At 54.8% G+C, this 14,750-nt stretch overlaps 2 protein-coding genes across 2 annotated transcripts in view; one reads left to right on the forward strand and one right to left on the reverse strand.

The window, feature by feature from the left end:
* Positions 1-166, reverse strand: part of LOC107297867 (hemoglobin subunit beta-1-like) — a 1,806-nt gene extending 1,640 nt beyond the window's left edge. Inside the window, exon 1 of the mRNA XM_015827226.1 lies at positions 4-166. Within this exon, the coding sequence (XP_015682712.1) occupies positions 4-63 (60 nt within the window). The 5' untranslated portion in view covers positions 64-166. The remainder of the gene's footprint in view (positions 1-3) is intronic.
* A 5,487-nt stretch (positions 167-5,653) lies between these two features.
* On the forward strand, positions 5,654-13,677 carry CDCA8 (cell division cycle associated 8). The gene is made up of 10 exons (XM_029286399.1): positions 5,654-5,756; positions 5,840-5,968; positions 6,075-6,115; positions 6,224-6,308; positions 10,034-10,152; positions 11,053-11,132; positions 12,305-12,400; positions 12,512-12,638; positions 12,877-12,963; positions 13,633-13,677. The coding sequence occupies exons 1-10, from the start codon at positions 5,654-5,656 to the stop codon at positions 13,675-13,677; spliced, it is 912 nt and encodes a 303-aa protein (XP_029142232.1).
* Positions 13,678-14,750: the final 1,073 nt, after the last annotated feature.

Consider the following 14,750-nt stretch of genomic DNA (forward strand, 5'->3'; position numbering starts at 1 on the left):
CACGTCGACCTTGCTCCAGACGGCGTTGATGGTGCTCTTCTCCTCGGCGGTCCACTGCACCATGGCGGGGGCTGCTGTCGGGGCTGCTGTCGGGGCTGAAGAAAAGGAAGCGGCCAAGGCTGCGGAACCGGCTCCGGGGCGGCCTTTTATGCCCGGCCCGCCGGGAAAGGAGCCCCGGGGGCGGGTGGATCTGGGCCAGGGAGGGGGGAGGGGGGGAGCCCGTCGGGTGTGGCCCTGCCGGGCCAGCCGGAGCCCAAGATAGCTGCCGATGGGACGGCGGCGCCCGCCTTGGGCCGGGCCCGCCTCTTTTGGCCAGGCTCCGCGGGGCGGGCCCGGCTAGGGCTCGGGGCTGCCTTGGTCCTGGATGAGCAGGGCCGGCCGGCCACCGCGGGGGCGTCGAGGGTCTGCAGCAGGCCTGGGGGCTTCAGGAAAATTCACCTGCAGCCTGGCTGTTGGTCAGCTCCGCAAGGCTCCTGGGAAAGCCACTCCCCTTCCAAAGCCGCCCCCTTCGTGGGGTGTAATTCCTGTGACAAGGAGAGAATGGTGGTCCCCTTCCCACAGCATAGGGGGGATCTCTACTTCTCCCTCCTGTGCTCCCCTATCCCAAGAGGGGCGTTGAAGCCAAGGTGGGGTGGGGTGAAGGTTGGGGTCCATGCCAGGGGGCCACTAGGGATGGGCAAGTCCTGTTCAGGGTGTCCCTTAGGGGGATTCTGGGCCAGCTCCTCCCTCTCAACACAGCTTCCTCCCCGAAAGGGGGGCTACGGTGGGTGAAGTAGAGACACCTCTACTGAACAAAAGACTGCATCAATAACGGAAATTGAGGAAGGGGAGCTATCCAAGGTGGAGCAGCACATCAGAGGAAGTGTCGTAGCCTACCAGTGAGAAGAGGCTCTTGATCTCCAGAGTCTATCAATCAATCAATCAATCAATCAATCAATCAATCAGAATAGAGCTGGGACCTTGGAGGTCTTCTAGTCCAACCCCTTGCTCAAGCAGGAGACCCTAGACCAGGGGTCCCCAACCTTGGCAACTTTAAGACTTGTGGACTTCAACTCCCAGAATTCCCCAGCCAGCCATGTCAACTGCAGGTCTTCAAGTTGCCACGCTTGGACACCCAGAGATCAAGTTGAGGTCCACGGGTCTTGAAGTTGCTAAGGTTGGGGACCTCTGCCCTAGACCATTTCAGACAAGTGACTGTCCAGTCTCTTGTTAAAATCCACCAGCGAAGCACAACAATAAAAGGTCTGGAGGCTAAATGTTAAGATGAATGGTTGAGGGAACTCGTTTAATGAAGAAAAGGACGAGGGGGGACATGATAGCAGTGTTCCAATATCTCAGGGGCTGCCCCAAAGAAGAGGGAGTCAAGCTATTCTCCAAAGCACCTGAAGAAGGCAGGACAAGAAGCAACGGATGGAAACTGATCAAGGAGAGAAGCAACCTGGAACTAAGGAGGAATTTCCTGACAGAATAATTAATAAATGGAACTGAAGTTGCCTCCAGAAGTTGTGGGTGCTTCATCACTGGAGGCTTTGAAAGAAGAAACTGAACAGCCACTTTTCTGGAATGGTGTAGGGTCTCCTGCCTAAGCAGGGGGTTGGACTAGAAGACCTCCAAGGTCCCTTCCAACTCTGTGATTCTGTTAAGAATTATGGACTATAATCTATAAAATTTACACCAAGCGATAACTTAAAAGTGGTACAAAATATACTATAGAGAGTATGCAATTCCATCAATAATAACTGAGATAAATTATAAAGTAATAAATGTTGGAAATGTCATGGAAGATTATTTTTATTGATCAGAAACCACTTTCTTCTTCCTTTCTTCTTTTTCTCTTCCCCCCCCCACTTTTCTATTTTTATCTTTAACTTAAATTTGTTTTGTTTGTGATAAATGTTGCTCAATGTTGAAAGAAAAACACAATTCTGAAAATATCTGACTGGGAAGTTAATTTGGAGGACGTGCAGGATTGACAGCACAGTATATATTCACAACAGAAGTTTAACCAAATTTAAGCAAGAACGGCTGACTTCTAAGGGGTGGAAATGTTTATAAAAACTGAATTAGTAGAATCACAAAAAGGAAGGTAGTCAGAAACTGCAAAGTCTTTATTTAATCTATTGGTACTTTAATTGCAGTCAAATTTGCTTTGACTTTTCTTTTTCAATATGCGTAAGAAATACTAAGTAAGAATGCAACGGAGATTTTAATATTAAGTAATGAGCTCATTACTGTTGGCTTTATTGTGCTGTACAACAAATACTTTAATGAAACTTGCAGCAGTTATTTAGAACAGGCAGTCCTCAAGTTATGACCATAATTGAGCCCAAAATTTATGTTGTTGTGAGACATTTGTTAAGTGCATTTTGCCCCATTTTATGACTTTTCTTGCCCCAGTTGTTAAATGAAGCATTGAGTTTGTTAAATTAGCAACATGGTTGTTAAGGGAATTTGAATTCCCCATTGACTTTGCTTCTCAGGTCACCAAAGGGGATCACGCGGCCACAGCACGACCGTCATAAATAGGAGCCAGTCGCCAGGCGTCTGAATTTTGATCACAAGACCGTGGGGGACGCTGCAACAGTCATTAAGTGTGAAAAATTGTCATAAATCACTTTTTTCAGTGCCTGTTGTAAGTTGAGGACTTCCTGCATTGCGTTCAATTTTGACTGGAAAAAACCTAAATAATCCTACTTTTATTAACTAAGATGCGTAATGTTGTTTTTTTGTTTGTTTGAATGGTTCAAACTGTTTACAGGGCTAACCATCTTTCCTCAACATATATCTTCTTCTTCTGCCCTATCCGTTATCGGACGTTGGCGATCATGTTAGCGATCCTGTTTTTATCAGCAGCCGCACGAAAAAGTGCTGCTGAGTTTTGTCCAAACCGGTCCCTTAGATTTTGAAGCCACGATGTTCTTCTTCTGCCTGGACCTCGTTGGCCTTCCATCTTTCCCTGGAGGATTAAATGGAGCATGCCGTATTTTTCTGGGTGTCGCATCACATGTCCGAAATATTCTAATTTTCGTTTTTTAATTGTTTTGATGATTTCCCTTGGCTTTCCCAGGCGGCTTATCCCCTTCTCATTTCATCCCCTCCTCATTGTATCAAAACAATATAATGTATTATGTTCCTTTTACAACACTGCAGTATATAGAAACGTTGCCTTCATACTAAAGAGGGACCCTTTCCTGGCGCTGAGCCTCCACGAAGCCTCCTCCGACTTCAACCGAAGGAGCGAGCAAAGGGCGAAGCCTCCCAGCTCCCTTTGGTCATTGGATCGATGGAATTACTCTCCCACCGTCTTCCCTTTGTCACTGATCCCCTTTATGGTTCTCCTGTTTTACTTCTGTTCACACGTCTTTTCTTCCCTTTTACTCTTCTTTCCCTTTTACTTACTCCAGCTCCTATCCTGTCCTATTTTCTATTCCTTTCTATTCCATTCCATTCTACATTCTGTTCTATTTCTATTCTATTTTCTATTCCATTCTACATTCTGTTCTATTCTATTCCTTATTCTATTCTATTCTATTTCTATTCTGTAATTCTATTCTATTCTATTATTTCTCTATTCTATTCTATTCTATTCTACATTCTGTTCTATTCTGTATTTCTATTCTATTCTATTCCTTATTCTATTCTATTTCTGTAATTCTATTCTATTCTATTATTTCTCTATTCTATTATTTCTCTATTCTATTCTATTCTACATTCTGTTCTATTCTATTCTATTCCTTATTCTATTCTATTCTATTCTACATTCTGTTCTATTCTATTCCTTATTCTATTCTATATTCTATTTTCTATTCTATTCTGTTCTATTCTATTCTTTATTTCTATTCTATATTTCTATTCTATTCTATATTTCTATTCTGTATTTCTATTCTATTCTAATTTTCTATTCTATTCTGCTCTATTCTATTGTGTTCTGTTCTATTCCATTCCATTCCACTCCATTCCATTCTATTCTATATTTCCTATTCTATTCTATTCTATTTTATTCTGTATTTCTATTCTATTCTATTCTGTAATTCTATTCTATTCTATTCTGTTCTGTTCCTATTCCTATTCCTTGACTTATGACCACAGCTGAGCCCAAAATTTCTCTTGCTATGCAAAACATGGCAAAGTTAGTCACACGGTTGTTAAGTGAACCTGGCTTGGCTTGTCAGGAGGCACATTTCACACTTATGACCGTTGCAGCACCCCACCCCCCACCCCGTGGTCGTACGTGTGGCCACTGGTTCATATTTATGATGGTCGCAGTGTCCTGGGGCCATGTGATCCCCTTTTGCGAACTTACGACCAGCAAAGTCAGTGTGGACCGTGTTGCTGACTTAACTACTGTGCCAAGAAAAGTCGTACAATGGAGCAAAACTCACTTAACAAAGGTTCCATTTAGCAACATAAATCTAGGGCTCAATTGTGGCCGTAACTCGAGGACTGTCTGTGTTCTGAGGTGGAAGTGTGGGCTTACGGTTCCTGCAAAGGGAAGGGGCCTTAGGAGGCGGGGCAGGGCTGCTGGCTGAGGTGGAGGGGGTGAGCAGGCAAGAGGCTGATAAGGGCAGCCGGTCCCTGGCATCGCCCACTTCAGCGCCAGGCCCAGGTCTGCAAGCGCCTGACAAGCCCCAGAGGAGACAAGGCCCTGGGGGGTGGGGAGGGAGGCAGGGGGAGACGTCCAAGCCCTGGGAGCCCTTCCCCGAGGGAGCCTGGCCCCCAGAGGGGCAGGCCGAGATACCAGGGACAGAGACCCCCGGGGGGGGGCTTCTTGCTATGGCATCCCCATCCGGTTCTGCCCCTCTGCCGGGAATGCTGGGGGGGGGGGAAGGCAGAGGAAAGCGGGCCAGCAAGCCCCACAGAACTCGGCTGGAGCAGCTGAATTAAATGACCCCCTGCAGGTGGGGTGGGACTAGACGACCTCCGAGGTCCCTTCTGCAGCTCTGGGGAGCCGACAGGCGAGGTAGGGGAGGTCTGCGGCGAGCCCGACGCAGCCCCGGGGGCTTCTCCCGGGCAGCAAGAGAACCGGGGGCGGGGGGGGGGGTCTGGGCGCCTCCCCCGGCCCTTTCGCCCCTTCCCCGCCCGAGCAGCGCAACCAGGCGGGTGGGTGGGGGCCCCGCGCTCCGCCCCTCCTGGACCCCCCGCGGCCCGGAGCTCTGCCGACCCCTGCAAGCCGGCGGGGGAGGGAGGGGAGGCGGTGCCAATCCCCCCCGGGGCACGCGAGACCCCCGCTTGGCCGGAGGAGGAGCCCGGCGGGCGATCTCCGCGTGGTCCCCTTTTCTCGCCGGAGGTGCCTGAACGCGAGCGCGCCCAAAGCAGAGACCCCCGAAGTGCCCCCCGCCCCGAGCCCCTTCCAGACCCAAAGCCCCGCCCACCCCCGAGGGGCCCCTCCCACCCCCGGGAGGCCCCTCCCTGCGGTCTTCCGCCCGCCCCCCCCCAAAGCCTCGATGCCCCGCCCACGGGCGCCCCGGGCAGGAGGGGCTCCCCGTGGAAAGCGCGGCTGGGCGGCGTGAGGGGCGTGGCCTCGCAGGAGGAGCCGCGCGGGCGTCTCTCGGCCACGCCCCCGTCCTCCGCGCGGCGGGCCGCCTCCTGATTGGCCGAGCGGGGCGCGCGCCAAGTTTGAACGGCCGCCGGCTCCGCTGGCTCCGCTTCCGCGATGGCGCCCGGCAGGAAAAGGCCGACGGCGGGCCGGGGCGGCCCGAAGGCCTCGGCGCGGGAGAAGCGGGTGGACGCCTTCCTGAAGGACTTCGACCGCGAGGGTGAGGCGGGCCGGGGCCGGGGCGGGCGTGGGGGTGGGGGTCGGCGGAGGTCCGGGGCCGTGACCGGCGCGCCTGTTTTGCAGTGCGGTCCCGGCTGGCGCAGGTGCGGGCGGCGGGCGAGAGCCTGAAGAAGGACGTGGAGAACCTGAGCAACATGGAGGTGCTGCGGCTGCCGCTGCCGCTGCGCCAGATGAACTGGATCACCTTCCTCGGTGGGTCTCGACCCCCCCCCGCAAGAGCCCCCCCCGCCCGGCCTTGCGCGACCCCCCGCCCGCCCGCTAACCCCCCCCCCTCTTTCTCTCCCCCTCCCTCTTGCAGCCCTGGGAGGCAGCGACAAGGCCCTGGAGAGGGTGGCCTCGGTCAGTGAGTAGCCCGGGAAGGGGAGGGGAGGGGGAGGGCTGGGGGGGTCAATCGGGCCGCCTCCCCCCCCCTCCTGCGAGCTGCCCGGCTTCCTTGCCTCCCTGCAGAGCGAGGTGGAGATCGCGGAGATCACCCAGCTGGCCTCCCGGGCCGTCCAGACGCCCTTCCGGGTCGCCAAGAAAGGTCAGCGGGGCGGGGAGAGGGAGGGAGAAGGGCCCGCCTGATGCTCTCACGGTCCCCCACTGTGAAAATGAAGTGCGGGACTCCAAAGCCGCTAATCCAGGCTCCCTGCAGCAGCGTTTATTGAGTCCACCCCTGGGGGGGAATTGCCCAAGAGGAAACAAGGCGAGCCCCCCCCCCGCAGACACACCGGGCCCTCAGGTTTACACACTTCAGGGAAGGAAGGGGGAGAAAAATGGTGCAGCCTTGCATCACCCACCATCCCACCATTTAAATAATTTTAAAAAGAAACGGCCAATAATATTTCATTTTAATTACATTTTAAATTTAGTATTATTATATTGTTATCTGTTTTAACTGGCTGTAAGCCGCCCTGAGTCCGCTAGGAGAAGGGCGGGGTACAAATTTGATAAATAAATAAAATAAAATAAATCCCATCCAGGGTCTGTCCCCTGCAGGTTGCGGCCTCTTCTGCCTGTTTCCAACCAACACAGCAGTCCTCGACTTGCAACGGATCGCGTAGTAACCATTCCATGTTACAAGAGCACTGAAAAAAGTGCTCTTTTTTTCCCCTCACTTATGACCGCTGCAGCTTCCCCGTGGTCATGGGATTGACATTCACACGCTTGGCAACTGACTCATACTCATGACAGTCGCAGCATCGGGGTGGGGGGTGGGGTGTCACGTGATCCCCTTTTGTGACCTGGCAGGTAGAGTCAATGGGGAAGCCCGATTCGCTTAACGACCGTGTTATCAGCTTGACAACTGCAGCGATTCACTTAACAACTGGCAAGAAAGGTCGTAAAATGGGGCAAACCTCACTGAACGATGTTCAAACATCAGCATTTGTAATTAAGAAACTTCACTTTACTTCCCCTCCTTCCACTCTTACGATGCTCGAGAATGTGAGATGTAAGAACCCCCAAATTTTGATACAATACGAAGACAAGTCTGATTAACAATACAAAGTTTTTATTGAAGAAAAACATAAAAATGATAATAAGAAAAGAAAAGCGTTTGCAATTACGGCCTCCTAAATTCTTCCTTAAATGGATTGAGTTCCAAGAGCGCAAAGGGCAGATTTCAAGCTTTTCATTTTATACTTTTTTACAATGCGTGTCACATCTAAGAAGCTCTTTCAACTCTATAGTCATTCTTTGAAGTTGTTTTTACACTTAAAAGGTCATCCTGGACTCTTCCGTCCATCTGCTGTTATCTTGTTTATTTGTAATTTTCACCTTGGGTCAAAATCCCCCCTTTTTGATATTCCACTTAAAGTGTAAGTTCCTATCTCCCGGAGGAATTTTAGGCAGGAAACAGTAAACATTAGGTCATAATTAATTATCTTTGCTGATTACCATTTGTGGTCACTTTACATGGGCAGGAAACAGTAAACAAACCTTCCCACACATTTGGCAGTGCATTGCTACATTTGCGTCACAGTGTTACATTTGTGCTAAAGAGGCAGTTTCATATAATGGCATTACATTTCTACATTTGTTAAAAGAATAACTTTTATTTCCTTCAAGAAGGAGTTGGAACCACAGCTGAGCCCAGACAGTTGCCCCACTTTACGACTTTTCTTGCCACGGTCGTTAAGGGGATCCCTGCAATTCTTAGCAACATAGTCCCCATTGACTTTGCTGGCCAGGCGGTCGCAAAAGGGGATCATGTGGCCCCGCTGGGACGCTGCGACCGTCATAAATATGAGCCCGTTGCCAAGCATCCAGATTTTGATCACGTGACCCTGGGGATGCTGCGACGGTTGTAAGAGTGAAAAACAGCCACTAGTCACTTTTTTCCAGTGCTTTTGAACTTCAAATGGTCGCCCAATGAACAGTTGTAAGCCGAGGACCGCTTGCTTTGTCTTAATAAAAAGAAAAGTGGTCGCTCATGTTGCCCTAACTCAAGGGTAGGCAACCTTGGCCCCTTCATGACTTGTGGACTTCAACTCCCAGAATTCCTGAGCCAGCATGGGGAGAACTATGGCCCCTTCATGACTCGAGGACTTCAACTCCCAGAATTCCTCAGTCAGCATGGGGGAAAACTTTGGCCCCTTCATAACTCGTGGACTTCAATTCCCAGAATTCCTCAGCCAGCATGGCTCAGCTTGGAAACCTCTCCCTTTCCCCTCAGCATGGCTGGCTCAGGAATTCTGGGAGTTGAAGTCCAGGAGTCATGACGTGGACAGGGTCTTGGGGAGGCTGAATGCAACCACATGTTTGTTAGATCCGTGTCCCTCCTGGCTGGTACTGGCAGCTCGGGAGGGTACACGAGCCTGGCTCCAGGGAATTATTAACGCTTCTTTGCAGGAGGGTGTCTTCCCTGCGGCCCTTAAGGAGGCCGTTGTGAGGCCCCTCCTCAAGAAGCCTTCCCTGGNACCCCTAACTTGTGGGGTGCCTCAGGGGTCGGTCCTCTCTCCCCTTTTGTTCAATATTTATGTAAAGCCGCTGGGGGAGATCATCCGTGGCTTTGGGGTGGATTTCCATCAGTACGCTGATGACACTCAGCTGTACATTTCCACCCCAGGCCACCCCAACGATGCCCTTGACGTGATGGCCCGTTGCCTGGAGGCCGTAAGGGTCTGGATGGGGAGGAACAGACTCAGACTCAACCCTTCCAAGACTGAGTGGCTGTGGATGCCAGCGCCTCGGCATAGTCAGCTGACGCCATCGCTGACTATAGGGGGCGAAACTTTGGCCCCCTCAGAGAGGGCGCGCAACTTGGGTGTCCTCCTGGATCCACGGCTGACATTGGAAGACCATTTGTCGGCCGTGACCAGGGGGGCGTTTTATCAGGTCCGCCTGATCCACCAGTTGCGACCTTTTCTGGACCGGGACGCCTTGCGCACAGTCACTCATGCTCTCGTCACCTCTCGCCTGGACTACTGTAATGCTCTCTACATGGGGCTCCCTTTGAGGAGCACCCGGAGGCTTCAAATGGTCCAGAATGCGGCCGCGCGGGCGGTGTTGGGAGGGACTCGTCGCTCCCACGTAACACCGCTGCTGCGCGAGCTGCACTGGTTACCAGTGGCCTTCCGGGTGCGCTTTAAGGTGTTAGTTACCACCTTTAAAGCGCTCCATGGCATCGGACCTGGATATCTCCGAGACCGCCTTCTGCCGCAGATCCCCTCCCATAGACCGGTACGCTCCCACAGAGTGGGTCTCCTCAGGGTGCCGTCGGCCAAGCAATGTCGGCTGGCGACCCCCAGGGGGAGGGCCTTCTCTGTGGGTGCCCCCACCCTCTGGAACGAACTGCCCCCCGAGATCCGGATGATTCCGGATCTCCTTACTTTCCGCCGCGCCCTCAAGACATGGCTCTTCCAGCAAGCGGGCCTGGCCTAGGGAGGATTTTAAATCGGGTTTATTTTAAGGAAAAAATTTTAAACAGCACAACTTTAAAATATTTGGTTTTAATTAGTTTTATTTGGTGGGGATTGTAAATACGTTTTTGTTTTTAAATATGTTGTGAGCCGCCCTGAGTCCCGTTGGGAGAAGGGCGGGATATAAATCAAATAAATAAATAAATAAATAAATAAATGAAGGGGCTATAGTTTCCTCCATGCTGGCTGAGGAATTCTGGGAGTTGAAGTCCACCAGTCATAAAAGAGCCAAGGTTGCCTACCCCTGACCTAGAAGCCGTGACGGAGCCGGCTGAGAAGCGAGCATTTCACAGCTGCCCCCACCAGCCTGCCTGTCTCGCCCCCCTTCCTCCAAGAGTTTGTGTCCCCCCCGCAGCCAAGCAGGCCATTGAGACCATCGACGAAGAGATGGAGACGTCTCTGCTGCCTGCGGTCAAGAAGTCCAAGCAGGAGGACCAGGCTGATCCGGATGTGGCACACCAGAAGCCAGGAAAGGTATACGTTTCTCTCTGTCCTTCCGAAGGCCTCTGCCTTGGCCCTCTTGCGCCCCCCCCAAGACCCCTGCCTGTTGAGTGCTTCTTCTGTCTGCATGCAGCCCTCGGGGTGGGGGTGGGGGGCTGCACCCGAAGCCCGGAAGGTTCTGTCTGAGAACGGATCTTTCTCTGCCAAGTCCCAGCAACAGGGCCTTAATAGGCAATAAAGCAGTAAAAGGATGAAAAATGAAGAACGGTTGCAGGATTTGGGTACGGCTGTTCTAGAGAAAAGGAGGACGAGGGGGGACAGGATAGCAGTCTTCCAGGATTTGAGGGGCTGCCCCAAAGGAGAGGGAGTCAAGCTGTATTCCAAAGCACTTGAGGGCAGGACGAGAAGCAACGGACGGAAACTCATCCAGGAGAGAAGCAACCTGGAACTAAGGAGAAACTTCCTGACAGTCAGAACAATTAACCAGTGGAACTGCCCGCCTCCAGAAGTTGTGGGTTTTCGAGAAGAGCTTGGACCACCATTTGTCTGAAATGGTATAGAGCAGGGGTAGGCAACCTTGGCTCTTTTATGACTTGTGGACTTCAACTCCCAGAATTCCTCAGCCAGCACGGCTCAGCTTGGAAACCTCTCCCTTTCCCCTCAGCATGGCTGGCTCAGGAATTCTGGGAGTTGAAGTCCACCAGTCATAAAAGGGCCAAGGTTGCCTACCCCTGAGTCTCCTGCCTGAGCAGGGGGCTGGACTAGAAGACCTCCGAGGCCTCTTCTTGTTCTATTCTGAATGAATGAAATGGGTGGGTGGGTGGGTGGGCAGATGGACCGGTGACCTACTATCTCAAAAGTGAATGCCCTGCTCACACAGCAAAGGGCCTGTGGCTGAAGGCAGGCCGAGTCACACCCCCTTCTGCGTTCCAGGTGCAGACCTCAAGCAAAAGGCCTCCGACTTCCAAGCGGGCCCGGCCCCCTTCATCCCGATCCAAGCATTTCCGCAAAAGGTAACGGGCAGCAAGCGGTCAGCAGCCCAGCTCAGGGACCACCAAGGAACCCACAGTGCGACCCTGAGCTATAAGCATTCTCCTCTGTCGGAGACTGAAACGGGTTGAGCCAAGCCCTGTGGAGGGGGGAGGGCGAAGGACCCACCGGGTGGGTTGTCCTTCAGAGAGACCCCCGAGGGGGGACACCACGGCACTCTTGAAATGCCTCAAGAGGTGTCAGGTAGAAGAAGGTGCTTGGGAGGGAGATCTGGGGGTCCTGGAAGACCCCAGGGGCGCAGTGTGCTGCAGCTGCCTAAAAAGACGGTGCAATCCTGGGCTGCCTGAGTGGGGGGAATAGGGGAAGGGTTAGTGCTGCTTTACGCTGCCCTGGTCAGAACCCCCCCACGAGATGTTCCTCCCCCCCCCCCCTCTGGTCCCCACAATGCAAAAGGGCTGAGGAGCTGGAGAGAGAGAGTGCAGGGCAGAACAAGGGAGCTGGGGAGGGGCTTGGGGGCGAAATCCCACAAAAAGGAATTCCTGGCTTAATGGAGGGGAGGCTAAGGGGGATGATAGCAAGAAGGGGTGAGGGAGGAGGGGGGCAGTCAGACAAGAGCCAGCAGGGAGAAGCTTTAAGGCCTGGCAACCTGAAGACTTGTGGACTTCAACTCCCAGAATCCCCCAGCCGGCCACGTCAGCTGCAGGTCTTCCAGTTGCCACGCTTGGACACCCAGAGATCCAGGCTGGAACCGGAGAGGAATTTCCTGACTGGGGAGCCCTTATGCAAGGGGACAGGCAGCTGCGACTCCTCCACGCCTGGAGGGTCTCCAGAAGAGTCTGGGCAGGCATTTCTCGGGGGGTGGGCGGAGCAGAGTCGGGAGAGAAGACCCCTCCCCCCCCCAAGGTGCCTCCCAGCACTAAGATGGCTGCCGTGATCCCTTTTCTTCCAGAGGGGAGGACGGAATTGGTGATTTAAATCACAGGAGTCCCCTGTTCATGAGGCTAGAGGTCTAGGCAGGTGGGGGGGGCGTATCTTCCATGGCTTGTCCCTTGACTGGAATGGTGTGCTGAGCAAGGGGGTGGTCTTGATGCCCTCAAGGTCCCTTCAGGCCAAGAATTCCAGTCTAGAGCAGCCGGCTTGAAGTCCCAAACGGGCCACTGACCTGGCGGCGGCCGCTGCTGCTGTATTTTAGCAGGCCCAGCAAAGTGAACCCCATCACTCCAGCTGGCCGAGGGACCCCCACAAAAGCTGCCACTCCTCTGCTCACACCTGCTGGCAAGTTTGACTCCAGGTGAGCCCCCCCCCTCCGCCAGGCAGGCCCCTCGGGCGGCCTCCGGGGCGGGGCTGGTGGAAGCTCTGGGGGGGGGGCGGCCGCCTGATCTCCTGCCGCTTCTGCCCGCAGCGTTTTCAAGACGCCCGGCCTGCGGGCCCCTGCCGCCCACGAGCGGGTCTTCAGCATCTCGGTGAACGGCAGCCCCCTGGCAGACAAGAGCGAGGTCTTCCTCGTGGTGCCCCTGGGCGGAGGAGAGGTAAGGGCCTTCGGGCGCTGGGGGGGGCGGCGTGGAAGCCCCCTTCGCCCAGTGGGGAGCCGCTTTGCCCTCTCGCCCCTCTCCAGGACGGGGGAGACTTTGGGGGCTTCTGTTTCTCAACACGGGCCGGGGGTCCTGGCGGTTCCTGCATGAATTGGGGGGATTGGTGGGCTTCTTTCACCCCCAGAAAAGCCCCCCCCCCTAAGCCTGGCTCCTACTCCCTTTGCCCTCTGCACAGAGCATCCGGATCAGGGCCAGCGAGCTCTCGGAGAAGGACCTGCGGGGGCTGAACGCCCAGGCCCTGGGCAGCGTGAAGAAGCTGTCGGTAGGTCTGGCTCTTTTCCTCCGTCGTTCCTGGGGAGCCAGCGGCCTCCCCCTTCCTGGGCTCCTTGGAACCTGGTCCGGGTCGACCAGCCTTCCCGAATGCCGGGGGTCCCCCTGGAGGGAGGGCTGGCCTCTTCGTTCCCAAGCACCCCCTAGGGGGGATTCACCCCAACTCTGGACAGCCAGCCCTCTTGCAGAGGCCTCTCCGGGTGTGAGCAGAGGCCAAAACATCCATGGAGTCATAAAATAACAGCAGAAATCAAAGGGGGCAGCCACAGGGACTCGCAGGGCTGGGGCCGACTCCACTTTGGGGGTCCTGGAGAAGCTAGGAAGGAATCAGGTGCGAGGCTGAGTCGGGAGAGCCAGAAAAGGCGGTTGCGTCTCTTTGGCCTCTGGGTTGGCAGGTGGGGGGCAGCTCTGCTGGGGGGAGGAAGACTTGGGGGGGAGGAGAGGAGGCCTTTGTTGGGATGTCTCCTCCCTGAGTGGGCCGAGGCTGCATCCCTGTTCTCCCCACAGCACAGCTTTCCATCCTGGCTCCTCCCGGGAGGAGTCCGAAGGCAGAGGGAGGGCACCTTTCAGCCCTGGGGGGGGGGTCTGGGGAAGGCCACTTGGAGTGTTTCCTCTGGGGTGGGGTCCTTCTGACCCCCAGCCTCGGTTCCTCTCCTTCCAGAGTCAACTGTCCCACCTCTGCAACCGAGTGGGCAGCCAGAAGTGACGGCGCCTTCGACCAGCCGGTTCAGCCGCTCCAGTCCTGCCCCGGGAAAGGGGAGACCCGGCGTAGGGACGTGCTGCAGGGGGCAGGAGCCCCACCTCCCGGGGTCCCCGTGTTTTTTGGTCTCCTGCAGAATCTCTATGGGTGCCCCCCTCCATTTCACAGGGTGTACGTTGTGTCTGGGGCAGGGAGGGTTTCCCCGTTTCCTTGCTTGTCCTGCCTCTCCCCCGGTTCCTTCTCCCCCTGCCAGATCTGCTGCCCCCTTTCCGGATCCGCAGGAGGGCGGCGTGGCTGGCTGGGAGCTGCTCTCCGTTATCCAGGGTTGTCCTGGCCGGCTGCTAGGTGGCTTCCCTGGACAGGAGGCTGACCGGCCTGGCCCTTTTGTGCCCAAAGCGCTGCTCCTGTTGTGCCACCCGATGCCAGTCTCCCTCCTCTGGCGGCCTCAGCCTCCCCCAGCCCCAGGGCGCCTCCTGCTTCTCTTGGCTGCCTCTGGGTGCCGGGGAGAGGGTGGCGGGCGGTTAGAGCGGCCCTCGGTCCTTCACAGCCCGGGGGGTGGGTGGGTGGGTGGGGGAACAGAAACCCCCCCCCTGGACGAACGCTGGCTGCTTTCTTTATCCGGGGAATCCTTCCTTCCTTTCCAAGCCTTTTTTTACGTGGCTTTATATTTACCCTCTTCCATTAGGTCCAACGACACCATTTCCTTAACGGTTTTTGCATTTTATAATAAAGTGTGTTGTCTTCTTCAAGGTCCGAATGGCTTCTTGGGGTCACTGTGAGCCAGCGGGGGCCCCTCCTGCCCCCTCCCCACCTCGGCTGATGCCATCCCTGCCCAGAAGGGAGGGGGGGTGCTCCTTCTGGGCCCTGCCCTCCCCAAGTCCCCCCCCCTCCAGTGCCCTGGAAAGCTGCAGTTGGGGGGGGGGGTCGAAGAAGGCCGGTGGGGGGAGGGTGCTGAGGCCTCTTTTATTTTTCCCAAAATGGCACAAGGTTTGCTTTTAGGAAGCTGGCGACAGACGGACACACCAGCCAGGTTTTTACAGGGAGTCCTTGGCTTACGACCACAGTGGAGCCCCAGATTT

Source organism: Protobothrops mucrosquamatus, unplaced genomic scaffold (genome assembly GCF_001527695.2).
Source record: "Protobothrops mucrosquamatus isolate PMUCROS unplaced genomic scaffold, P.Mucros_1.0 scaffold3567, whole genome shotgun sequence".
Classification (NCBI taxonomy): Eukaryota; Metazoa; Chordata; class Lepidosauria; order Squamata; family Viperidae; genus Protobothrops; species Protobothrops mucrosquamatus.

What these genes read in the sequence shown, in the direction of transcription:
- CDCA8 (XM_029286399.1), top strand. Translation starts at nt 5,654, where the DNA reads ATGGCGCCCGGCAGGAAAAGGCCGACGGCGGGCCGGGGCGGCCCGAAG. An exon ending in CCCTGGAGAGGGTGGCCTCG is followed by an intron (nt 6,116 to 6,223) that starts GTCAGTGAGTAG and finishes GCCTCCCTGCAG; the next exon opens with AGCGAGGTGGAGATCGCGGA. An exon ending in CGCCAAGAAAGGTCAGCGGG is followed by an intron (nt 6,309 to 10,033) that starts GCGGGGAGAGGG and finishes TCCCCCCCGCAG; the next exon opens with CCAAGCAGGCCATTGAGACC.